Genomic DNA, 27,575 nt, shown 5'->3' with positions numbered 1-27,575 from the left:
CCTCCTCCTCCTCTCTAGCCTCTCCTCCTCCTCCTCTCTAGCCTCTCCTCCTCCTCCTCCTCTTTTCACCTCCTCTCAGGGCTTTCAGGTTGAGGAAGGCACACTCTGCTTGTAGACGGCGTGGTATGCGTTACGGAGTAGCACATAGGGGAAGCAGGACTCCAGAAGGTCCATGGTCAGGAATGGGGACTCCTGCACAATCTGGTAGAGAAAACACATGGATGGATAAGGATACAACCCAAAATAAACACTGAGAACAAAGTTACACATAGAATTCATCCCAAATGGCATTATTCCCTATTCCCTATATAAGTGCACAACTTTTGACCAGGGCCCACATACGGCTCTGGTCAAAAGTAGTGTGCTATATAGGGAATAGGGTGCCATTTGGGATGCAGATTAAGTTTAATCACACTTTTGTGATCTTGCCTTGTTCTCTATGTTATCGGGGCAGAGTATCCCAATGGATAAGGCAGAAGGGTGTGTGTGTGAGTGTGTGTGCGTGCCTCCGTGTGTGTGTTCTATCCTATGCCAGGTCCACTGCAGGATAAAGACTGTGGCTGATTCTTCCTTCTTTCCATTACAGTTGTCTTTCTATTCAACAACCTCCCTCCTGTAGATTATTCTTCAAAGGAAAGCAAATCCCACAGACCAATGAGTAAGCATCTCTGATCAAAAGACCATACATGTGTATGCATGACTGCATATGTAATTTTCGATACAGTCAGAAAGAAAATAGTGCTCTGTTCATTTTCCAAGGAAAATAGTGCTCTGTTCATTTTCCAAGGAAAATAGTGCTCTGTTCATTTTCCAGTAGAAAGAGGTTATGCGATTCTCTTCCTTTTCTTTCTACTTTGGGCTGGCCAATGCTAGTGAGAATGTTGACCTTGGAACCAACTGGTATATTACATGTGTTAGGTAGGTGATGGCTAGATGATAATTAGATGATGTGACAATGTATTAGATGATGGCTAGCTTAGTCATAATGCATGTCAAGTTCAAAGTTCAAGTGCTACAGTATACAGTAAAACTCCAATCTACTTGGACTATTGTAATCCTTATTTATAGTAAGCCTAACTTTATTAATCTGCAACTCTTAGTCATTCGGTTTGATATAGTATCATCAATTTTTAGTATAGGACTCTCTCCTAAATGAATTTCCCAGGTCTCCTTTGAGAAACATTTCTTCTGACCTAAACAAGACTTCCTGGTTAAATAAAGGGTTAAAATAGAACATTAATCTGCATCCCAAATGGCACCCTATTCCCTATATACTGCACTACTTTTGACCATGGCCTATAGGGCCCTATATATAGTGCACTATATAGGGAATAGGATGCCATTTGGGACTCATTCATACAGTATGTGACTCACCATATCCAGGAGCAAGTAGACAGATTCTCTGTTCCTTGTTGTGGTTTTGTCAGTCTCCTGGCCGATCTTCAGCAAACTGGAGGAGGCAAGCTGCACGGGAGAGAGAACAGTTTAAATCAGTTTCAACTGACTGTGTAGAAGAATGGTAAACTAGAAGCTTTAAGAACAACTTAAAAATGGGGCGGCAGATAGCCTAGCGGTTAAGAGTGTTGTGCCAGTAGCCAAAATGTCCATGTTCCCTTGAGCAAGGCACTTAACCCTAATTGCTCCTGTAAGTCACTCTGGATAAGATTGTCTTCTAAACGACTCAAATGTCAAATGTAAAGTTTAACACTGAAAGAAGCATGGTGTCTTTTCACAATGTTTCTACAAGTCACCAAGCTGCACCGGAGAAAACAACTCTCACACCGAGGGCCGGTTTCCCAGACACAGATTAATCCTATTTCTGAACTAAACAGCAAACTCAAACTTTTTGTCCTGTAAGATTTATCTGTGTCTGCGGAAACCGGTCCCAAATGTATAGAAGCACTTGTGTCTCTTCTATCAGTTTCACAATGTTACTAGACATTTAAAGCACAATGTTACTAGACATTTAAAGCACAATGTTACTAGACATTTAAAGCACAATGTTACTAGACATTTAAAGCACAATGTTACTAGACATTTAAAGCACAATGTTACTAGACATTTAAAGCACAATGTTACTAGACATTTAAAGCACAATGTTACTAGACATTTAAAGCACAATGTTACTAGACATTTAAAGCACAATGTTACCAGACATTTAAAGCACAATGTTACCAGACATTTAAAGCACAATGTTACTAGACATTTAAAGCACAATGTTACCAGACATTTAAAGCACAATGTTACCAGACATTTAAAGCACAATGTTACCAGACATTTAAAGCACAATGTTACCAGACATTTAAAGCACAATGTTACCAGACATTTAAAGTCTACCACTCTAACCTTGCCTCTTGGATTTTAACTAAACACTGCAGGGTTTCAAAGAGGACGGGGCTTGGGCTGCATCTCACATGGTATCAGACTGGAGACAGCATTACATATTTTAACACGGTTGTAGTAATACAATATTGGAGCGCAATACAAAGTAAGAGACAACATTTTATGAGGAATAATTCCAATGGAAACACAGAGGGGAAAACAAGGTTGGTGGTGTGCTGTACCCTCCTCCGAAGCGATGCAGAAAAAGCCCCGGCATCCAGGAAAACTCATTTCAGATATTAAAATAAAAAATGATTTAGAATCGCAGAAGGTTTATGGAACATTAATGTTTATCAATCCCGGTCATGAAAATAAAAAATGAAATAAAATAAATATCCTGCCTCCTCCCACGCTGTGTGTAATAAATTCTTACACGACCTTGGCTCTGTCCCAAATAGCACCCTATTCCAGGGCCCAAAAGAAGTGCACTATATAGGGAAGTGTGCCATTTAGCATACACTCGCTAGCATTTTGAATAACCCACCAGAGAGATTAAATAGAAAACAGATGAAAGAAGAGAGCTGCTTATAATAAATAATAAGAAAGGGTGGAGAGAAGTGTGGTATAAACCAAATGGGCTATTACTATAAAACGTACTGCGAGGAACTCTTTGAGGCGGTCCTCGATGCTGCCCTTGTGGATGGTGAATAAAGCTGCAGCGATCTGGTTAATAGCTTTAGCCAGACAGTGGATGTTGTTGCAGTGACCTGTGAAAGGATGACAGACAAGTAGATATTAGTGTCTCGACTATCTTTAAACACTGTGGGTAAAACTATCTACTATATCTTTCTACAATGTTAACTTGAGACTAAACCACATCAGTCCATATACATGTAACAACAAATGAACATAAAATGTCCTTAAGACAATTAAATGTACAATATCAAACAAGATAAATCATAAGACAGTTATGTATATTCTTCTGTATATCAAATTATATATACATGAACTTAATTTCCTTTAAAGACTCAGCCATTAGTTAGAATCTAAATATTGCACAATGTTCTCATTTGTGGTTGTGTCACAGCACTGTTAACAAGGACTATTATGAAGGAACCATATCAATAAGTATAACAACAAATAGACTTAAAATGTACATAGAACATTTACTTCATGTATCTAAAAACAGGTACCTTCAATAGCAGGGCTATACTGGGACATGACGTTGCTTGCCAAGGTGGGCATAGAGACTGCCACAAAGACCATCAGCAGGCACGCTATCTTGTACTCCTCCTCAGGACTGATGTTCTCTGTTACCAAAGAAGGGAAATGTCTGTTAACAAACCATCACCATGACAGCTTAACAGCACGCCTTTATCTTGGCATCATGACAGAGAAAAATATATATAAAAATAGCAGTTTGGGGGAAATCGGGGGGATCCAATTTGGATATTATCTGAACACGAAGACCCTCTAGCCAAGACAAACTGCAATAAGGCTCCGTAATTAACTGTAATTTATATTAACAGGACAACACTGGGAGATGATTCAACTATGTGGAACCAACATGGGGTAGGAGTGCCTCCCAAATGGCATCCTATATTGCACTACTTTTGACCAGAACCTTATGGGTCTCCCTATGGGCCCTGGTCAAAAGTAGTGCACTACATAGTGAAAAGAGTGCCATTTGCATCCTAGGAGATGAAGTTGAGGGTTGATAACTATTTTGATATTAAACAGAGGTTTGTATAAGAGCAGCAGGGGCATAATAGAAATATCTTCGCTGGCCAAAAGGCCTGCAGGGCTCTTAATGGCTCTGACAGAGTTAAAGCAATGTTATTGAGTATTTTCCTTAGAGCAACAGAGAGAGGCTGGGAACTTGAGGAGAGCCAGTGGCTTCGTCCCAAATGGCACCCTATTCCCTATATAGTGCACTACTTTTGATCAGACACCTATACAGGGGATAGGGTGCCATTTGGGATGCAAACAGAGGAATCTCTGGGAATAGGGTAACATTTGGGACATAGAGTGCATTCGGAAAGTATTAAGACCCCTTGACTTTTTCCACATTTTGTTAAATTACAGCCTAATTCTAAAATCGATTAAATAGCTATTTTCCCCTCAATCTACAAACAATACCCCATAATGACAAAGCAAAAACAGGTTTAGATATTTTTGTAATAAAAAACTCAAAACTAAACTGAAATTAGACATTTACATAAGTATTCTGACCGTTTACTTAGTACTTTGTTGAAGCACCTTTGGCAGCTATTAAAGCCTCACGTCTTCTTGGGTATGACGCTACAAGCTTGGCACACCTGTATTTGGAGAGTTTCTCCCATTCTTCTCTGCAGATCTTCTCAAGCTCTGTCAGGTTGGATGGGGAGCGTCGCTGCACAGCTATTTTCAGGTCACTCCAGAGATGTTTGATCGGGTTCAATTCCGGGCTCTGGCTGGGCCACTCAAGGACATTCAGAGACTTGTCCCGAAGTCACCCCTGCGTTGTCTTGGCTGTGTGCTTAGGGTCATTGTCCTGTTGGAAGGTGAACCTTCGCCCCAGTTTGAGGGCCTGAGTTCTCTGGAGCAGGTTTTCATCAAAGATCTCTCTGTACTTTGCTCCGTTCATCTTTCCCTCGATCCTGACTAATTTCCCAGTCCCTGCCACTGAAAAACATCCCCACAGCATGATGCTGCCACCACCATGCTTCACCGTAAGGATGGTGCCAGGTTTCCTCCAGGCGTGACACTTGGCATTCAGGATCTTGGTTTCATCAGAACAGAGAATCTTCTTTCTCATGGTCTGAGAGTCCTTTAGGTGTCTTTAGGCAAACTCCAAGCAGTCTGTCATGTGCCTTTTACTGAGGAGTGGCTTCCGTCTGGCCGCTCTACCATAAAGGCCTGATTGGTGGAATGCTGCAGCGATGGTTGTCCTTCTGGAAGGTTCTCCCATCTCCACAGAGGAACTCTGGAGCTCTGTCAGTGTGACCATCGGGTTCTTGGTCTGGTCCCTGACCAAGGCCCTTCTCCACCGATTGCTCAGTTTGGCTGGTCGGCCAGCTCGAGGAAGAGTCGTGGTGGTTCCAAACTTCTTCCATTTGAGAATGATGGAGGCCACTGTGTCCTTCGGGACCTTTAATGCTTAAGATATTTTTTGGAACCCTTCCCCAGATCTGTGCCTCGACACAATCCTATCTCGGAGCTCTACGGACAATTCCTTCAACCTCGTGTCTTGGTTTTTGCTCTGACATGCACTGTCAACTGTGGGACCTTATTTAGACAGGTGTGTGCCTTTCCAAATCATGTCCAATCAATTGAATTTACCACAGGTGGACTCCAATCAAGTTGTAGATATATAATTTTGCAAACATTTCTAAAAACCTGTCATTATGGGGTATTGTGTGTAGATTGATGAGGACTTTTTTATTTAATACATTTTAGAATAAGGCTGTAACGTAACAAAATGTGGAAAAAGTGAAGGGACGCACATATGGAATGGACAGCACTTTGTGGATATGGCTGCAGGCTACATGACTTGACAAACTAATACCAGTGTGTATAAGCATCAACATGTCCTGTTAAGTAACACGTCCCTCAGGGGTGCTGGGGTGTTAAAACATTACCTAAACAAAGCCTGGCGTATCTGTTGCGATTATGAAAAATTGACAGGACATGTATTTCTTTTTAATTTATGAAAACATTGGTTTGATACATGACTACAACAGGGAATGTAGTTCTAATGCTTGTCCAACTCTCTCTTCCTTTGCTATTATTAACAGATTTATTTTCAAACTCTGAGATTTCAACAGCGAATCAGTCATCCCTATACACAGTGTGTGGACATGTAACTCAGGCTATGAGGCATATGATAGCCATCATCATTTCAGCTCAACAACTAAACATATCCATTCATTCAAAATGTAAATTGTAAATGGCTGATTGACTAAATCCAAGATGTGCAGCAAACTAGTTCACATGTGTTCTTGTTACAGTTAGTCATTATTCAACAATAATTTCATCGAATACACAATCATAGAGACGTCCTCAACAATGGTGCGTACAGAGAAATGGACTTCCATGTATCAGCTGTGTTATGCAGCAGTGTATGGCGCGTCCTATCTTACCTGACTTCTGGGAGGAGAGGGCCACCACTAAGGCAGGGTCTATCTCACAGGGCAGGCCTGCTGCAGAGGACAGCTCATAGACATTCATGGCCACCTGATGATCAACATACAGGACATCAGAGAGTCAGTCTGCTTCAAACACAACAGCCATTTATATATCATATTAATAATATGAATAATAAATGCCACTTGGCAGATGCTTTAATCCAAAGCAATTTACAGTACAGTGTATGTGATCCTTGTGGGAACTGAACCCACAACCTTGACATCATGAAGCATCATTTAAAGGTCCTACTGTGTCTCTCACCTTCATGTCGGTCTCTCTGGGAATGTGATCCTTGAAGTCCTCCACTGAGCTCACCAGGAATGGGATGTGGCACGACAACACCTGTTGACAAGAAGATAATGTGTTACCTCAATACTAAGCCAGAAATATTTGATTTAACTAACTTCAGCACAGGATGAAATATGAGAAACCAGCTTTAGACAACTCAAGATAATTGTGTACTCTATTGTGTATATGATGCCAATTAAGTGGGTGAAAGTTAACCCCCTAGAGTTGATTGATGCACCCTTGCGTCAATATAATTAACATAATGAAATAATCTCCATACAAATCTGTCTGTTTAAGCTAGAGATATCATAGGGCTGCGATGTAATCCACTGCATCCACCGATGTCAGCCTCAAACGAACACAATGTGTTTTCCGTTTTGTTCTAAGACCTCCACAAGCCCCAAAGGCAGTGGTGGAAAAAGTACCCAAATTTCAAAAGTACCCCATTTTAAATGTACTTAAGTATCAAAAGTAAAAGTATAAATCATTTAAAATGTCTTAAATTAAGCAAACCAAAGCAAATTGTCTTGTTTTTTTTAAATTTACGGATAGCCAGGGTCACAGTTCAACACTCAGACATAATTTACAAACGAAGCATTTGTGTTTAGTGAGTCTGCCAGATCAGAGGCAGTAGGGATGACCAAGGACGTTCTCTTAATCAGTGCATGAATTAGACAATTTTCCTGTCCTGCTAAGCATAAAAAAATGTAACGAGTACTTTTGGGTGTCAGGTAAAATGTAAGGAGCAAAAAGTACATTATTTTCTTTATGAATGTAGTGGAGTACAAGTAAAAGTTGTCAAAAATATAAATAGTAAAGTAAATTACAGATACCCCAAAAAACTACTTAAGTAGTACTTAAAAGTATTTTTACTTAAGTACTTTACACCACTGCCCATGGGACACGTCTGAAGTCGGTACCGCCAATGTGCCAACTACTGTCTGTAGCTTCTGAACTGTTTGGGCTACAAACTAATATGACTCCACATGGAAAGGGGAGATTCTCACAAACAAGATGGTGTTCCCCGTTTTGCTCTACGACCCCCACAAGTGTCACAGGACTCATCTGAAGGTAACCTTGTACCGGTAAAAAGAAATGAATGGAAGTAGTTTGGTACCGTACCAAAAAAGGGGCTTTTGTAAAAATCTGAGCTTTTGTATATCTCCTAGATATAGGACAGACACTTTAAAACTTTATTCGTTATGATATCTTTTTTTACTCTCTGTTTTGCCATTCATGAATGTGTTTCTATGAGCTATAGCAGTATTATTATCATTATAATATATATTTTTTATATTGCTACAGGGGTCCTACATTTCAAAATCAAATAACTAAATGATCTGTGGTATGACCATCTTAAAACTATTCCATGTTAGCTTAGTAGAACCCCCCAAAGGCTTAGACTTTTAGGGGGTTTAAAGAGCCGACTTACATCTCGGAGTGCCTCCTGAGCCAGTGATCGGAATGAGAGGATAACGCCGATGATGGTCATCCGTTTCAGAACACTGTCGACTGCTATAACACCAAGACAAAAAACATGTGAGCCTCACAGACAACGGACATGTCTCTAGTCATTTTACTGGTATGCAAATAAGATTTAGATGTTATGTTATGTCACTTTTAACCTTCAGCAGCCACAATCAAAGGTCCGTACGCATAACAGTTTTATTTAATGGGAGAATGTATCATGTATCTGTTGCTTATTTGGCCCTTGGCAGCACTGAGCCTAGTGTCTGTCTAGCACAGCAAGACTGACCAGGCCAGTAGAAATACAGACAGACTACCCACATGAGAGCTTCTTGAACAGAGCAGCCATTTCTCCAGGCTTGTCAAAGCTGGTCCTCATCTGGGTCAAAACCTCAACGTTGTCCACCACCAGTTTCTGAAGAGGAGAAGAATAAGTTGAGGGAGACAGGGAGAGGAGTAGGAATGTGAGGGAAAGTGAGAGGGAAAGAGGAAGGAAGAGAAATAGGGATATAAAATTTATTAAATTAACTTTTTTCCTCATCAATCTACACACAATACCCCATAATAACAAAGCGAAAACAAGTTTAGAATTTTTTGCAAATGTATAAAAAAAAAAACTACAGAAATACTTTATTTACCTAAGTAAATTCAAACCCTTTGCTATGAGACTCGAAATTGAGCTCAGGTGCATCCTGTTTCAATTGATCATCCTTGAGATGTTTCTACTTGATTGGAGTCCACCTGTTGTAAATTCAATTGATTGGACATGATTTGCAAAGGCACACACCTGTCTATATAAGGTCCCACAGTTGACAGTGCATGTCAGAGGAAAAACCAAGCCATGAGGTCGAAGGAATTGTACATAGAGATCCGAGAAAGGACTGTGTCGAGGCACAGATCTGGGGAAGGGTACCAAAAAGAAACTGCAGCCTTGAAGGTCCCCAAAAACACAGTGGCCACACAAACTGAGCAATCAGGGGAGAAGAGCCTTGGTCAGGGAGGTGACCAAGAACCCGATGGTCACTCTAACAGAGCTCCAGAGTTCTTCTGTGGAGATGGGAGAACCTTCCAGAAGGACAACCATCTCTGCAGCACTCCACCAATCAGGCCGTTATGGTAGAGCGGCCAGACGGAAGCCATTCCTCAGTAAAAAGCACATGACAGTTCGCTTGGAGTTTGCCAAAAGGCACCTAAAGGACTCTCAAGACCATGAGAAACAAGATTCTCTGGTGTGATGAAACCAAGATTGAGCCCTTTGGCCTGAATACCAAGCGTCACGTCAGGAGGAAACCTGGCACCATCCCTACGGTGAAACATGCTGATGGCAGCATCATGCTGTGGGGATGTTTTTCAGTGGCAGGGACTGGGAAACTAGTCAGGATCGAGGGAAAGATGAACGGAGCAAAGTACAGAGATATCCTTGATGAAAACCTGCTCCAGAGTGCTCAGGACCTCAGACTGGGATGAAGGTTCACCTTTCAGCAGGACAATGACCCCAAGCACACAGCCAAAACAATGCAGGAGTGGCTTCAGGACAAGTCTCTGAATGTCCTTGAGTAGCCCAGCCAGAGCCCGGACTTAAACCCAATCGAGCATCTTTGGAGACCTGAAAATAGCTGTTCAGTGAACACGGAGGCCTACAAACCTGACTCAGTTACACCAGCTCTGTCAGGAGGAATGGGCCAAAATTCACTCAACTTATTGTGGGAAGCTTGTGGAAGGCTACCCGAAACGTTTGACCCAAGTTAAACAATTTAAAGGCAATGCTACCAAATACTAACTGAGCGTATGTAAACTTTTGACCCACTGGGAATGTGATGAAAGAAATAAAAGCTGGGGGAAAAAATCACTCTCTCTACTATTATTCTGACATTTCACATTCTTCAAATAAAGTGGTAATCCTAACTGACCGAAGACAGGGAATTTTTACTAGGCGTAAATGTCAGGAATTGTGAAAAACTGAGTTTATATGTATTTGGCTAAGGTGTATGTAAACTTCCGACTTCAAGATCTACTTTGTGCATGACACAAGTCATTTTTACAACAATTGTTTACAGATATATTATTTAACTTATAATTTACTGTATTACAATTCCAGTGGGTCAGAAGTTTACATACACTAAGTTGACTCTGCCTTTAAACAGCTTGGAAAATTCCAGAAAATGATGTCATTGCTTTAGAAGCTTCTGATAGGCTAATTGACATCATTTGAGTCAATTGGAGATCTACCTGTGGATGTATTTCAAGGCCTACCATCAAACTCAGTGCCTCTTTGCTTGACATCATGGGAAAATCAAAAGCAATCAACCAAGACCTCAGAAAAAAATTGTAGACCTCCACAAGTCTGGGTCATCCTTGGGAGCAATTTCCAAACGCCTGAAGGTACCACATTCATCTGTACAAACAATAGTACGCAAGTATAAACACCATGGGACCACGCAGCCGTCATACCGCTCAGGAAGGAGACGCGTTCTGTCTCCTAGAGATGAATGTACTTTGGTGCCGAAAAGGGCAAATCAATCCCAGAACAGCACAGTAAAACGACCTTGTGAAGATGCTGGAGGAAACAGGTACAAAAGTATCTATATCCACATTAAAATGAGTCCTATATCGACATAACCTGAAAGGCCGCTCAGCAAGGAAGAAGCCACTGCTCCAAAACCGCCATAAAAAAGCCAGACTACAGTTTGCAACTGCACATGGGGACAAAGATTGTACTTTTTGGAGAAATGTCTTCTGGTCTGATGAAACAAAAATAGAACTGTTTGGCCATAATGACCATCGTTATGTTAGGAGGAAAAAGGGGGAGGCTTGCAAGCCGAAGAACACCATCCCAACCCGTGAAGCACGGGGTGGCAGCATCATGTTGTGGGGGTGCTTTGCTGCAGGAGGGTCTGGTGCACTTCACAAAATAGATGGCATCATGAGGCAGGAAGACTATGTGGATACATTGAAGCAACATTTCAAGACATCAGTCAGGAAGTTAAAGCTTGGTCACAAATGAGTCTTCCAAATGGACAATGACCCCAAGCATACCTCCAAAGTTGTGGCAAAATGGCTTAAGGACAACAAAGTCAAAGTATTGGAGTGGCCATCACAAAGCCCTGACTTCAATCCCATAGAACATTTGTGGGCAGAACTGAAAAAGTGCGTGCGAGCAAGGAGGCCTACAAACCTGACTCAGTTACACCAGCTCTGTCAGGACGAATGGCACAAAATTCACACAACTTATTGTGGGAAGCTTGTGGAAGGCTACCCGAAACATTTGACCCAAGTTAAACAATTTAACGGCAATGCTACCAAATACTAATTGAGTGTATGTAAACTTCTGACCCACTGGGAATGTGATGAAAGAAATAAAAGCTGAAATAAATAATTCTCTCTACTATTATTCTGACATTTCACATTCTTAAAATAAAGTGGTGATGCTAACTGACCTAAGACAGGGAATTTTTACTCTGATTAAATGTCAGGAATTGTGAAAAACTGAGATTAAATGTATTTGGCTAAGGTGTATGTAAACTTCCGACTTCAACTGTATATAGAAAGAGTGATAGAGACCTCCTGAGTTGTGAGGGGATTATTTGGGGAATCAACTAGGGATCCTAATTCCAAAGACTTTCCCCTTCGTTTGAACAACAGGAAAAGGCCCTTACCACCACCAGATGTTGAACTATGCTGTGATCTTACAATGTGTGTCCCCCAAATGGCACCATATTCTTTATATAGAGCACTACAGAGCCCTACGCAGGGAATTGAGTGCCATTTGGGACACACTCAAAAACAATTAGAGGCGTAGAATTTTCTGTGATGGGTGTCTTGGCGCAACGAGCCAAAGGATTATTTTTGAAATGTTGAGACAGTCATGTGTGCCGCTCGCAATGCCTCACATGTCATCCACTCCTTCAGTTTGCTTTGAGACTATTCGCCAAAAAAGTAACTTGATGACCACGACTCGGTGTGTACAGAGACTGAATAAAACCAATGCTTAATTCCTACATCTGATTGTGAATCAGATACCAAAACAATTTTATTTTCCCAAATTGCTTTCAGATGTGGAGGGAAACGTTTGCATGTTAGAGAATCATAAATATGTACCTGAGCTACGTTGACACACCAATGTGTGCTCTAGGGACTAAACAAATTATATTACAATCCAAAGACCGGTTTGAAAAAACATGCATAATATTTTGTCAGTCTGCTGCAATAAAATAATTTAACATTGATTATCATTCTTTAGGTAAATGACATTCCAACAAGAACTCGTCTAAAACAGTTTCGCAACACATTACGACATTAGTGTCATGTAATGCACACTACCGTTCAAAAGTTTGTGGTCACATACAAATGTTCGTGTTTTTGAAAGAAAAAAATGTGCTTTTGTCCATTAAAATAACATCAAATTGATCAGAAATACAGTGTAGACATTGTTAATGTTGTAAATGACCATTGTAGCTGGAAACTGATGATTTTTAATGGAATATCTACATAGGTGTACAGAGGCCCATTATCAGCAACCATCACTCCTGTGTTCCAATGGCATGTTGTGTTAACTAATCCAAGTTTATAATTTTCTGTGAAGGGAGTAGTACACAGCGCTGTACGAGATCTTTAGTTTCTTGACAATTTCTTGCATGGAATAGCCTTCATTTCTCAGAACAAGAACAAGACTGACGAGTTTCAGAAGAAAGTTCTTTGTTTCTGGCCATTTTGAGCCTGAACCCACAAATACTGATGTTTCAGATACTCAACTAGTCTAAAGAAGGTCAGTTTTATTGATTCTTTAAAATCAGCACAACAGTTTTCAGCTGTGCTAACATAATTGCAAAATGGTTTTCTAATGATCAATTAGCCTTTTAAAACGATTGGATTAGCTAAAACAACATGCCATTGGAACACAGGAGTGTTGGTTGCTGATAATGGGCCTCTGTACGCCTATGTAAATATTCCATTAAAAAAGTTTCCAGCTACAATAGTAATTTACAACATTAACAATGTCTACACTGTATTTCTGATCAATTTCATGTTATTTTAATGGACAAAAAATGTGCTTTTCTTAAAAAAACAAGGACATTTCTAAGTGACCCCAAACTTTTGAACGGCAGTGTATTTCTATAAGGACTGATTTTGTCCCTAACCATAGTACCTTTTCATCACAGTTAGACTAAATCTAATCAAAGAGATTTTGCAGCTCTAAAGTGCAACACTAACCAAATAATACGCCATGGAACGCAGAGGTCTACGTATGTACAGTACGTCTATTAGAAGTGATTTTGGTTCTGATGTAGGTTTATCAATAGGCTGGTTAGCTGCTTTCCTAACACTTACCATGAACCCATTTTGTCCCAGTCTAATATACCGAACAAAAATATAAACACAACATGTAAAGTGTTGGTCCCATGTTTAATGAGCTGAAATAAAAGATCTCAGAAATGTTCCATACGCACAAAAAAATATTTCTCAAAAAATGTGGTGCACAAATTTGTTTACATCCCTGTTAGTGAGCATTTCTCCTTTGCAAAGATAATCCATCTGCCTGACAGGTGTGGCTAATTAAGCTAATTAAACAGCATGGTCATTACACAGGTGCACCTTGTGCTGGGGACAAAAGGCCACTAAAGTGTGCAGTTTTGTAACAAAACGCAATGCCACAGATGTGTCTAGTTTTGAGGGAGTGTGTAATTGGCATGCTGACTTCAGGAATGTCCACCAGAGCTGTTTCCAGAGAAGGGTAATGTTCATTTTTCTACCATAAGCCGCCTCCAACATAATTTTAAAGAATTTGGCAGTACATTTAACTGGCCTCACAAGCACAGACCACGTGTAACCATGCCAGCCCAGGACCTCCACATCCGGCTTCTTCACATCCGGCTTCTTCACCTGGGTGGCTGGTCTGAGACCAGCCACCCAGACAGCTGATGAAACTGTGGGTTTGCACAATCGAAGAATCTCTGCACAAACTGTCAGAAACCATCTCATGGAAGCTCATCTGCGTGCTCGTTGTCCTCACCAGGGTCTTGACCTGACTGCTGTTCGGCGTTGTAAACGACTTCAGTGGGAAAATGCTCACCTTCGATGGCCACTGGCACGTTGGAGAAGTGTGATCTTCACGGAAGAAACCCGGGTTTCAACTTTACCGGACAGATGGCAGACAGCGTGTATGGTGTCGTGGCGGCAAGTGGTTTTCTGGATGCGGGGAGGTTATTTTATGGGCAGACTTAAGCTACGGACAACAAACACAATTGTATTTTAACAATGGCAATTTGAATGCACAAGGGATACCGTGACGTGATCCTGAGGCCCATTGTAGTGCCATTCATCCGCCTCCATCACCTCATGTTTCCGCATTATAATGCACGGCCCCATGTTGCAAGGATCTGTAGACAATTCCTGGAAGCTGAAAATGTCCCCGTTCTTCCATTGCCTGCATACACACCAGACATGTCACCAATTGAGCATGTTTGGGATGCTCTGGATTGCTGTGTACGATAGCGTGTTTCAGTTCCCGCCAATATCCAGCAAATCGTAGTCACTCCAGATACTGACTGGTTTTCTGATCCATGCCCCTACCTTTTTTTAAACACATCTGTGACCAACCACCATATTTGTATTCCCAGTCATGTGAAATCCATAGATTAATGGATTTATTTCAATTGATTGATATACTTATATGAACTGTAACTCAGTAAAATCTTTGAAATTGTTGCATATTGAGTTTATATTTTTGTTCAGTGTAAGATCTAATCAAAAAGACTTTGCTGACCCTACAGAATTCAGTCGTCCTCTTTTTTTTAATAGAATTCTTATTAGTTACCCAAAATTCAGTGAGGGTAGGGAACCTGATCCATCGTCAGTCAGTCAGCAGTAAGAGGTTAGCCGTAACCCACACTGCCTCTGCTCTTCTCTGGGAAACACCTCATTAACGAATAATGAAGAAACAACAAAATTGCTCCGCTGTGGGTCTGGTTCTGTTTCTGGAAAGAGCATCTAACCTCTATTGGCTCATACAAGGCAGTATCTGAAATGGCACCCTATTCCCTATATAGTGCACTACTTTTGACCAGAACCCATAGGAGACCACCATAGGGCCTAGGTCAAAAGTAGTACACTATATAGAGCAGGGGTGTCAAACATACATGTCCAATCCAGCCCGTGGGTGGTTTGAGCAAAAAATGTAATAAATAATAATAAAACAAATCGATATACTTTAAAATTAGTAAAACCAAATCGAAACTGTGTAGAAATGATAATAGACCTACATTCATACAATTTACTGACTGTCCAGCACATTGGCAATGAAATATTTAAAACATTCAGTGCAGCCCTCCGGACTTCATTGAAGACCGATTTGCAGCCCGAGGCAAAATGAGTTCGACACCCCTGATATAGGGCATAGGGTCTCCTTTTGGACGCACACTAGGAATTAGAGAAGCAAGAAACCAGGGTCGTGTTCATTAGGCACCAAACGGAACAAAGTGGTCCTAAACTGGCATGGGACTAGTTAGACCAATAAAAAAATATATATATCATTTTTTTTTTTTTTTTTGCTATGGCGGAGTGCCCTAATGAACATGACCCAGCCTGCCCTGAGTTAACCCTGGATTACCTCTGGGCCGCGACCTGTAACCCCTGACCTCCATGCCCCCTCACCTTGAGCTCGGCCACCTGGGAGGAGATATGCCACATGAGACTCTCACTGAGGAACTTCATCCCATAGGGCCCCAGCAGCTCTGACAGGGACCGCATCTCTGAGAAGAGAAGAAGAAGATAGGAATAAGATGACTTTATTGTCCAATAAATGTCCAACGGAAATTTGGCGTTCTGCTTTAAACCAATACAAGATGTCTTCTTCTGTATACATCGTCTGTATACTTAAGGTGCTTTATCGTCCACAAATGTCGAACATACATGCGTTTTTGTTTTATCCCAATCCTTCCGACATAAGATGGTAATGTTTTGTCAGTGATTCCTTGTGTCATCCAACACTGCTATGGCTATAAAAAAGCAATGTTTAAATATGCTAGATAGTAAATCATCAGACTCACTCTCAGTAACATGAATGTATATTGGTGTCTAAAAGGACAATATAACTAATGAAGCTTACCTGAGATATCAGAGTATTCCTCTGCATTGAAGGTGAGCTCGTTCTCCGTAGGCAGGTTGACAAAAGCCTTCATGGCTGGGAAGTAAGCAATGTGTCCGTTACTTACTTGGCGCAGTAAGGTCTCCAGATACCTGTAGCACAGAGAATGTATGGTGTCTGCGTCATTGAATGGAAGGCATGATCAAGGCTGGGATTCAAACCAATCAATTTCTCAGATGTTCACAGAGATCCCGTTCACTGCCTTCCTGAAGACAAACAATGTATACGAAACGCTTCAGTCTGGTTTTAGACCCCATCATAGCACTGAAACTGCACTTGTGAAGGTGGTAAATGACCTTTTAATGGCGTCAGACCGAGGCTCTGCATCTGTCCTCGTGCTCCTAGACCTTAGTGCTGCTTTTGATACCATCGATCACAACATTCTTTTGGGGAGATTGAAAACCCAAATTGGTCTACACGGACAAGTTCTGGCCTGGTTTAGATCTTACCTGTCGGAAAGATATCAGTTTGTCTCTGTGGATGGTTTGTCCTCTGACAAATCAACTGTAAATTTCGGTGTTCCTCAAGGCTCCGTTTTAGGACCACTATTGTTTTCACTATATATTTTACCTATAGGGTATGTCATTCGGAAACATAATGTTAACTTTCACTGCTATGCGGAGACACACATCTGTACATTTCGATGAAACATGGTGAAACCCCAAAATTTCCCTCCCTGGAAGCCTGTGTTTCAGACATAAGGAAGTGGATGGCGGCAAATGTTCTACTTTTAAACTCGGACAAAACAGAGATGCTAGTTCTAGGTCCCAAGAAACAAAGAGATCGTCTGTTGAATCTGACAATTAATCGTGATGGGTGTACAGTCGTCTCTAAATAAAACTGTGAAGGACCTCGGCGTTACTCTGGACCCTGATCTCTCTTTTGACGAACATATCAAGACTGTTTCAAGGACAGCTTTTTTCCATCTAAGTAACATTGCAAAAATGAGAAACTTTCTGTCCAAAAATGATGCAGAAAAATGTATCCATGATTTTGTCACTTCTAGGTTAGACTACTGCAATGCTCTATTTTCAGGCTACCCAGATAAAGCAATAAATAAACTTCAGTTAGTGCTAAATACGGGTGCTAGAATCATATTACTCCAGTGCTAGCCTCTCTACACTGTCTTCCTGTTAAGGGGGTTAAGGAGTTAAGGGGGTTAAGGAGTTAAGGAGTTCAGGGGGTTAAGGCGTTCGGGGGTTAAGGAGTTAAGGGGGTTTAGGGGTTAAAGAGTTAAGGAGGGTTAAAGAGTTTAGGGGGGGGTAAAGATTTAAGGGGGGTTAAGGGGTTTAACTTCTCTAGGGTATAGGGCAGTATTCGGAATTTTGGATGAAAAGCAGGCCCAAATTAAACTACCTGCTTCTCGGGCCCAGAAGATATGATATGCATATAACTGGTAGATTTGGATAGAAAACATTCTAAAGTTTCCAAAACTGTTAAAATAGTGTCTGTGAGTATAACAGAACTGATCTGGCAGGCGAAAACCTGAGAAAAATCCATCCGGGAAGTAGTTTCTTTTTTGTAATTTTCTATTCAATGACATTACAGTATCCATTGACTTAGGACTCAAATTGCAGTTCCTATGCCTTCCACTAGATGTTAACTGTCTTTAGAAATTGTTTCAGGCTTGTATTCTGAAAAATGAGGAAGTAAGAGCAGTCTGAATGAGTGGACCCTAAAGTGTGTCAGAGCTTTTTCATGCGCACGACCGAGAGAGTGCCTTGTTTACCTTTTATATTGACGACGTTATTGTCAGGTTGAAATATTATCGATTATTTAGGCTAAAAACAACCTGAGGATTGAATATAAACATTGTTTGACATGTTTCTATGAACTTTACGGATACAATTAGGATTTTTTGTCTGCCTGTTTTGACTGCGTTTGAGCCTGTGGATAACTGAAGAAAACGCGCAAACAAAACTGAGGTTTTTGGATATAAAGAGACTTTATCGAACAAAAGGAACATTTATTGAGTAAATGAATGTCTGCTGAGTGCAACCATATGAAGATCATCAAAGGTAAGGGATTAATTTTTATCTCTGACTTGTGTAACTCTTCTACTTGGCTGGTTACTGTTTGTAATGATTAGTCTGCTGGGCTATGTTCTCAAATAATCGTAAGGTATGCTTTCGCCGTAAAGCATTTTAAAAATCTGACACCGTGGTTGGATTCACAAGAAGTTAATCTTTAAACCTATGTAAAATATGTTTAGTTTTCTGAATTTTTATAATGAGTATTTCTGTATTTGAATTTGGCGCCCAGCAGTTTCACTGGCTGTTGAAGAGGTGGGACGCTAACGTCTCACGTACCCAAGAGAGGTTAAGAGTTCAGGGGGTTAAAGAGTTATGGGGGGGTTAAGGAGTTATGGGGGGGTTAAGGAGTTATGGGGGGGTTAAGGAGTTAGGGAGGTAAGGAGTTCGGGGAGTTAAGGGGTTAGGGTTAAGGGCTCACCAGTTGGTGTAGAGGCTGGTGATGGTTGGTTCTCCGTGACTGTCCAGATGTTGTGTCTGCTGCAGTAGCACATTGTTGAACACCCTGGTGATATCTATTTGAACATAGTTCTCTATGCTCTGGAGCACAGTCATGTAGGCCCTGACACTGGTCAGCAGCTCAGACGGTTTGGCTATCTCCTGGGTCGACTGGTTATACATGGTCATCCCCACGATAGACCTAGAGAAGGAACAAAACACGATCAGTCAATCAATCAAAGGCACGATGATCAATTCTTTATATTTCACTGACAGAGATGCAGAGAGGGAATTCATCATGTCCAGGAATTTGATATTTGACTGACAGATCCAACAGTTAAGATTGGAATAATAGGGATCAATCAATCAAATGTACTTATAAAGTCCTATTTACAACAGCAAATGATCCCTGTTACTGTTAGTTACATGGACTCCAGGGAGTTTGGGCGACTCTTCAACAACGTTCAACAATGGCTGTATTGTTTTCCCTAATGCCTAACCTTTCCGTATTTCTACGTAGATAACTTGGTGTGGAGTGGGCAGATCTGATCCAACATGGCAGGGTTAAAAAACTATGGCGCAACAAGTGGTAAAACGCTTTTTCACACCCTGACCGAGCATTAGGAACATTTTGTAAATAACTAGCCACTTTTCCCTTCTGTCTGAAGTGTGCTGGGAACTGGGAACCTAAGAGCAGTAAAACTTTTATCCTGCGCTGATCTGGAGGAGCAGGGCGGAGTGGTAAGTGGCGGTAATGGGGTATGTGTGTGAACCTTCTACTCTCTGAGAAGCCTGGACAGTGGAGGGGTTCATGGCACTGTGGAGAGGGGCCAGCCAGCCAGCCAGCCAGCCAGCGCACGCACGCACGCACGCACGCACGCACGCACGCACACCAGCCAAATCACCAACGTCACAACCCCAACTCCCACAGTGGAAAATACCTGTTACTCTCCAGCACAATGTTTATTTCATTGGACCGGTCAGGCCCCATTCTGGATGCATGTCAAAAATCACTCTGACCCCAAATAAACGTTTGTCTGTTGGACCAATAAATCACAGATAAAATCATAAACCCCGGAGAGGTTTTTTGTTAAACTCTGGGGATTTGAATTAAAATGAACAAATGGATGACAATGTTCCTTGATTTATAACAATAAACTAAGCCTCCTTCCTTTTGCATGAGATAGTCAATGGATTGGTGTTTGGGGAGGAGAGACAGGTTTCATAACTGACCAGCTAACGTTACAACACAGTGGGAAGCAGTCAGACTATCTGCAGGAATTCACTCATAGCCTCCTGTGAGGATTGGTGTTATAATAGGAGAGTGGATTCCCTAAGTTTGTGTGTGTGTGTGTGTGTGTGTGTGTGTGTGTGTGTGTGTGTGTGTGTGTGTGTGTGTGTGTGTGTGTGTGTGTGTGTGTGTGTGTGTGTGTGTGTGTGTTCGTGCACGATCATACATATGCGTGTGTGTGTACTCACTTGGTGAAGCGGATCTCCAGGTGTGAGGTGAGGTACTCCCTGGGAGTGAAGGTGTGTTCCCATATCACCATGTTGGGTACATAATTGATGGAGAAACACAGCTCGGATAGAGCTGTGTGAAGCTTATCCAGGCTAGGAACACAGACAGTTAGGCAGACATTAAAACCTAATTTCGTTCAGATTAAAGGGGAAATCTGTGACAGAGCAGATGGATTAAGTTCCTCCAGAACCACAGCTAATGTTGTTTTTACACATCACTTTTTTAGCCCAGACCTGAATCTATTTTATCCTAGCCTTGGCCATGGTATGTTTCTATGCAGCTTACTGGAAGCTGTGAATTAGGAGTAGAGTAGTAGAGTTAGAACCAAATTCAAGTGGAATACCCAGAGCAGGGAGGGCAAGTGATGGCAGTAAATCTTAGCATGGTATTTTTAACACACAGTGGAAGATGAGGTTGCAAAACCATGTCTGCATCCCAAATGGCATCCTATTCCCTATGTAGTGCATTACGTTTTACCAGTGTCCCCACAGAGCTCTGGACAAAAGTAGTGCACTTTGTAGAGTATAGGGTGCCATTTGGGACACACAGACCATGACTTACAAAACCATCCAATAACAGTGCGCTGTTGAAAATATCTGAAAGTGGAAAGGTGGTCATGGAGGGGGAGGGGGACAGGTAGCCTAGTGGTTAAGAGCGTTGGGCCAGTAACAAAAGGTCGCTGGTTCGAATACCCGAGCAGACTTGGTGAAAAATCTGTCGATGTGCCCTTGAGCAAGTCACTTAACCGTAATTGCTCCTGTAAGTCACGCTGGAAAAAAGCTTCTGCTAAATGACAAAAATGTAAATGTCTCCAATTCATCTTTCCTTGATTCCTCGAAATTGGAGGAGAATATCCAAAGTTACCTTCCAGTGGATGTTCCCCTCCAACTTGTTTTGAGAAAGAGCAGAGGACGAATCGAGCATAGACACATTGGGAGAGTCCCTAACCTTACTTAGGGACCCTACAGAGTGTACACTACTTACTTGGTGACCAGCAGCCTGTTCTTCCTCATGCTCTCTACTCCAGGCTTCTCTCTCTCAGGCTCTCCTTTCTTCCCAGTCTGCTTCTTTGACTTCTTGTTCACCGCCTGACTGATGGTTTTGGCACAATGTTTTGGCAGCAGCTGCAACAGGAGCACAGCAGGGACAGGAAAACCCCTTTAACACCCACAGACCAATAAGGAATGAAGTGACAAATTATGTTTCCAAGGCACTTAGTTGGAACGTGCACGATGTAGGCTATATCATGTTCTATTTACTAGGCTTGGGCGGTATACCGTATACCGGTATATAAATTATTTCTTTGAAGTTTTTCAATAAATGTGAATTTTGTAGCTACTTAAGATATTACCTGCAGTCAACTTGTGCAATACGTTAGGAGATAAAGCAGACTGCATTCTTCATTTTACCTGTCACATTATTTTAAATGATGAAGCTTACCATAGTTCCCCAGAACAGTTGAGCCAGTCGGGTGTTTGTTAGTAAATAGCACAACAGGAGACAGCAGGAGCTGGTGAACCCATAGTGTTCTATATCCATCAGAGTCTCTGCTGTGCGGCGCATATGAGCTGATTAACTTACACTTGGATACAATTCACTACTAAATGTTTGCCATCAGATATCTTAATGTCTTTCTGCCAGAAGTCAAAGAGATCTGGATGAGTTCTGTACAGCTGCCATTTTTTCCCTGTGCTTCCTACTAGTGTTTTCCTCCTCCGTTCTTCTCCCATCTGCTCCATGTACACACGCTGCTCTTCTTTCAGTAAAGCATGCATCACAATTTTCCCCATGTGCACAATTTCTCCCGTCCACTTTCACTTGTAAAATGTCCACACTCACTGAAAATGACATTCAGTAACAACAGGCTATGCTTTTATAACTTTATGAGCTGGATTTGCCGGTCTTTGCAATTAGCTTATGTTTGGTTTCGCACGTTAGCATTTAGCTAACAGCGTCTATATGATTTTGCTATTAGTTCGTGCTAATTCTGTTAGCATTCTGGCAATAGAGGCCCAATGGGCTTTTCTTGTGTTTTTAGCGCACCCTTGTGTGTTATCTGGTAATACAGTAAATCCCAGGATGTGAGAAGGATGGTATAGCAATATGAAAATCTGGATACCGCCGAAGCCTATTTACTTGTACATGACAGAAATAGAATTTTGAAGAGTATCTGACTTAAGACCTACATTGAGTCATCAGTTGAAAAACTTAAATGGCTAGTAAATAGGTCCAACATACTAACATACAATAGTTCCAACACACAGATAACAAGGCATGAACTCAAATGTACCTTACGGGCCTGTTTTCCAGACTCAGATTAGGCCTAAATGACGAGCCTTAACCTGTGTCTGGGAGACCGGCCCTTCTCAGTAATTATAATAAATGAGATGGCTAGGAATGACACGAGAGCAAACCCAGACCACTCCTAACAAACAGTAAAAAAATAAATAATGTTAAAATACATTACATATTTCGTAATGACAGAATGCATTTGAAACTTCACGCACAGTAAAACTTGTGTATGACTTTGGCCTAATTATTTTATCGACAGGAGTGGGGAAAAAGGTGCTTGTACATTAATAAGCAAAGACAAAGACGGCCTTAACGATGCGTAATAAAATAAAGACGGCCTTAACGATACGTAATAAAATAAAGACGGCCTTAACGATACGTAATAAAATAAAGACGGCCTTAACGATACGTAATAAAATAAAGACGGCCTTAACGATACGTAATAAAATAAAGACGGCCTTAACGATGCGTAATAAAATAAAGACGGCCTTAACGATACGTAATAAAATAAAGACGGCCTTAACGATACGTAATAAAATAAAGACGGCCTTAACGATACGTAATAAAATAAAGACGGCCTTAACGATACGTAATAAAATAAAGACGGCCTTAACGATACGTAATAAAATAAAGACGGCCTTAACGATGCGTAATAAAATAGACGGCCTTAACGATACGTAATAAAATAAAGACGGCCTTAACGATGCGTAATAAAATAAAGACGGCCTTAACGATACGTAATAAAATAAAGACGGCCTTAACGATACGTAATAAAATAAAGACGGCCTTAACGATACGTAATAAAATAAAGACGGCCTTAACGATACGTAATAAAATAAAGACGGCCTTAACGATACGTAATAAAATAAAGACGGCCTTAACGATGCGTAATAAAATAAAGACGGCCTTAACGATGCGTAATAAAATAAAGACGGCCTTAACGATACGTTATAAAATAAAGACGGCCTTAACGATACGTAATAAAATAAAGACGGCCTTAACGATGCGTAATAAAATAAAGACGGCCTTAACGATACGTAATAAAATAAAGACGGCCTTAACGATGCGTAATAAAATAAAAACGACCTTAACGATACGTAATAAAATAAAGACGACACTTCAACAAGCCTATTTCACACCATAGCCTGCTGAATTTGCAAGACAACTCGTCTTTCATTTTGATTTTGGCACAAATTAAAATGTGGCACTGACTCGCCCATAGACTGATGTTTCAGCATTGTATCAATTAAGAGTTCAGCCTTCGACTAGCCACGTGCGACATGCACGAGCAGTTACCAGCCTGCTCGAGTTAGCGGCAGGTGGACGAGCAATATCCTCCATTGTAGTGTGGCTGAAGCCTGATCTGGAAAGTGAAGCTAACTGAAGCTGGCTAGCTTTAGAAAATCCTGAGTAGATCAAGCTTGTATCATAATATAGCCCTCTGGTCACTTAGTGTGGACTTTGATTAATCACAATGACAACAGAACCTCACCTGGTCGCTGAGCGTGCATTGCTCGGTGCAGATGTCTGTGATGAGGTTGCGGGCCTGTTTAGCCATCTCATCCAGAAACATGTTGCACAGGGACAAGCTACGGTCGCCTATGTGATGCCTCTGTAGGAAGGAGGGGAAAAGGGAAGAAAATTTTATCCAGGGTAAAGCAGTTTGCACTTTAGGAGATTGGCTGGTGGATGGTTAGGTGAACGGCTGTTTGTTAGTCTGGTCCCAGATCTAACTCCTTCAGTATTTGTCAATGCCAAACAGATCTAGGACCAGACTAGCTGTTTGTGAATAGCAAAAAGTTCTAGGTAGGTAGAGAGGTCTGAGTGAACCTGTCATGCATAGGTAGCCAACACTTAACAGTACACACTGACTGAACAGCACACACTGCCACGCTCTAAAACTGGTCACACAATCTCTACAAACAACTCTGGTCAAACAGAATAGCTCACAGAACAGGGCTGCGGGCACCTGAGCGGAAACGGAGGAAAACTAAACTTCCGGAGGACCTATCATGCTTCCACTTCCTCCTCTCTACCTTCTCTTCCTCTTTGTCCGTGCTAAAGCTGCTTTCTATCACTCTAAATTTCAAGCTTCTGCCTTTAACCCCAGGAAACTGTTTTCCACCTTCTCTTCCCTCCTTAATCCTCCACCTCCTCCAACCACTTTGAAAAGAAGGTCGACAATATCCACTCATTCACTCAGCCTACGGAGTCCACTGGTCCGACTCTCACAGAACTACCCTACGCCTTGACCTCCTTCTCCCCTCTCTCTCCAGATTAAATCCTGCAACTAGTAATGTCCAGCCGCCTGACAACCTGCTCGCTCGACCCCATCCCCTTCTCCATCTCTGGAAACCTTCTCCCATTCCTCATCAAGATGGCCAATGTTGCTCCCCTCCTCAAGAAACCAACTCTTGACCCCTCTGATGTCAAAAGCTATAGACCAGTACCCCTTCTTTCCTCTTTCCAAAAACCTGAGCGTGCTTTTGTGAGTGAAATGTTATGTTTGTGTATCAAATCAGTGCTTCGAATCCCCGAGCTGACAAAGTAAAAATCTGCCGTTCTGCCCCTGAGCAAGGCAGTTAACCCACTGTTTCCCGGGCGCTGAAGACGTGGATGTCGATTATGGCAGTCCCCAGCACCTCTCTGATTCAGAGGGGTTGGGTTAAATGCGGAAGACATTTCATTTGAATGCATTCAGTTATACAACTGACTAGGTATCCCCCTTTCCCTTTCCCCAAATCAATGCTACTTTTCTAACCAATTAGATAGGTTCATGCAGGTGACTGACTGATTGTGTATGGAGGAATCCTCACTATCACTGACAAGCAACTTGGCAGGACTCCCAGAATGTTGCTATGGGAACAACCAAAGTATCTCAGTTTCAAGGTCTCAACTTGGAGAGAGAAATCCTCGTGAGCTATTGGTCAGCCACATGTGCGAACCACCGGTAATGATTAATTAATTATGCTAAATCATGCAAATATAACTTGTCTGTGTTCAGTATAGCTGTATATAAGACAACTGCTGGGACTGCCCCAAGGGAGCTTCTGATAGACCTGTACGGTGTGCAGAGTTTGTTGTAACCTGTTGTAAGCTTGCTCATAAAAGAGTGATTAATTTAAGCTTGACTTTAGGTGTCCCTGGTGTTGAATTTCCACCACACTGTCTATGACCAACTCTCTCGTTATCTCTCTCAGAACGATCTTCTCAACCCTAACAAGTCAGGCTTCAAGACAGCTCACTCAACTGAGACCTCTCTCCTCTGTGTCCCGGACGCTCTCCGCTCTGCCAAAGCTAACCCTCTCTCCTCTATTCTCATCCTCCTAGATATATATCCACTGCCTTCATCACTGCCAACCATCAGATCGTACTCTCCACCATCAAGGCTGGGCGTTTCAGGCTCTGCACACTTTTGCATTGCGTCCTACCAGGCAGGTTGATCATACCAGGTGACATGGAGAGGAGTCTGCATCACATGCTCTCAATACTGGTGTCCCCGTGGCTCAGTTCTAGGCCCTCTCCTCTTTTGTCAACACACAAAGTCACTCGGCTCCTTCAAATCCTCACATGATCTCTCCTATCATTGCTACGCGGATGACACTCCCAGGTGGCGACATGTCTGCCTGGCACGCAGAGATACATCTCAGCTTGGATGTCAGCCCATCACCTGAAGCTCAACCAAATCGACAAGACGGAGCTGCTCTTCTTCCCAGATAAGACCTGCCCGCTCTAAGACCTCTCCATCATGGTGGGCAACTGTGCCCCCCTCCCAGAGTGCAAAGAACCTTGGCATGACCATCGACAACACCCATTCTCTGCAAACATCAAAGCAGTGACTCGCTCCTGCAAGTTCATGCTCTAGTCTACAACATCCATAGAGGTCCCCTGTTGCTCAGTTGGTAGAGCATGGCGCTTGCAATGCCAAGATAGTGTGTTCGATTCCAGGGACCACCCATACATAAAAATGCATGCATGACTAAGTCGCTTTGGATAAAAGTCTCTGTTAAATGGCATATATTACACTGAGTGTACAAAACATTAAGAACACCTTCCTTATATTGAGTGGCACCCCCTTTTTCCTTCAGGACAGCCTCAAATTGTCGGGACATGGACTCTATTAGGTGTCGAAAGCGTTCCACAGGCATGCTGGCCCATGTTGACTTCAAAGCTTCCCACAGTTGTGTCAAGTTGGCTGGATGTCCTTTGGGTGGTGAATCATGTTGAGCGTGAAAAACCCAGCAGCGTTGCAGTTCCCAATTACCCCATTCAAAAAGGCACTTAAATATTTTGTCTTGACCATTCACCCTCAAATGGTACACATACACAATCCATGTCTCAATTGTCTCAAGGCTTAAAAATCCTTCTTTAACCGGTCTCCTCTCCTTCATCTACACTTATTGAAGTGGATTTAACAAGTGACATCAATAAGGGATCATAGCTTTCACCTGGATTCACATGGTCAGTCAATCTCATGGAAACAGCAGATGTTCCTAATGTTTTGTATACTCAGTTGATTATTATAATAGAGTACGACCCTTCCTCACACAGGAAGCAGCAAAGATCCTAATCCAGGCTCTGGTCATCTTCTCTCTAGACTACTGCAACTCTCTGTTGGCTGGGCTCCCTGCTTGTGCCACCAAACCCCTGCAACTTATCCAGAATGCTGCAGCCCACCTGGTGTTCAACCTTCCCAAGTTCTCCAATGTCACCCCGCTACTCCACACACGCCACTGGCTTCCAGTCGAGGCTCACATCCACTACAGGACCATGGTGCTTGTCTACGGAGCAGCAAGGGGAACTGACCCTCCCTATCTTCAGGCTATGCTGAACTGAAACCCTACACCCCAACGCAAGCACTCTGTTCTGCCACCTCTGGTCTCTTGGCTGTCCCACCCCTACGGGTCAG

At 42.0% G+C, this 27,575-nt stretch overlaps 1 protein-coding gene across 3 annotated transcripts in view; it reads right to left on the bottom strand.

Annotated features, from left to right (window-relative positions):
* The window catches only part of LOC120064270 (nck-associated protein 1), a 70,862-nt gene continuing 43,287 nt past the window's right edge, over nucleotides 1-27,575 (bottom strand). For 2 of the 3 annotated variants that reach the window (XM_039014715.1, XM_039014717.1), the window contains exons 18-31: nucleotides 24,159-24,278; nucleotides 21,359-21,498; nucleotides 20,335-20,466; nucleotides 18,839-19,057; nucleotides 16,349-16,479; nucleotides 15,895-15,992; nucleotides 8,566-8,659; nucleotides 8,210-8,292; nucleotides 6,751-6,831; nucleotides 6,444-6,537; nucleotides 3,516-3,632; nucleotides 2,980-3,089; nucleotides 1,375-1,464; nucleotides 1-201 (exon numbers count right to left, since the gene is read on the bottom strand). In XM_039014715.1, the coding sequence (XP_038870643.1) occupies nucleotides 85-201; nucleotides 1,375-1,464; nucleotides 2,980-3,089; nucleotides 3,516-3,632; nucleotides 6,444-6,537; nucleotides 6,751-6,831; nucleotides 8,210-8,292; nucleotides 8,566-8,659; nucleotides 15,895-15,992; nucleotides 16,349-16,479; nucleotides 18,839-19,057; nucleotides 20,335-20,466; nucleotides 21,359-21,498; nucleotides 24,159-24,278 (1,626 nt within the window). In that variant the 3' untranslated portion in view covers nucleotides 1-84. The remainder of the gene's footprint in view (nucleotides 202-1,374; nucleotides 1,465-2,979; nucleotides 3,090-3,515; nucleotides 3,633-6,443; nucleotides 6,538-6,750; nucleotides 6,832-8,209; nucleotides 8,293-8,565; nucleotides 8,660-15,894; nucleotides 15,993-16,348; nucleotides 16,480-18,838; nucleotides 19,058-20,334; nucleotides 20,467-21,358; nucleotides 21,499-24,158; nucleotides 24,279-27,575) is intronic. The other variant, XM_039014716.1, reaches the window with a different exon arrangement.

Source organism: Salvelinus namaycush, chromosome 19, assembly GCF_016432855.1.
Source record: "Salvelinus namaycush isolate Seneca chromosome 19, SaNama_1.0, whole genome shotgun sequence".
NCBI lineage: Eukaryota > Metazoa > Chordata > Actinopteri > Salmoniformes > Salmonidae > Salvelinus > Salvelinus namaycush.
The sequence above is the reverse complement of the archived record's forward strand: the minus strand, read 5'-3'. Positions and strand labels throughout refer to the sequence as shown.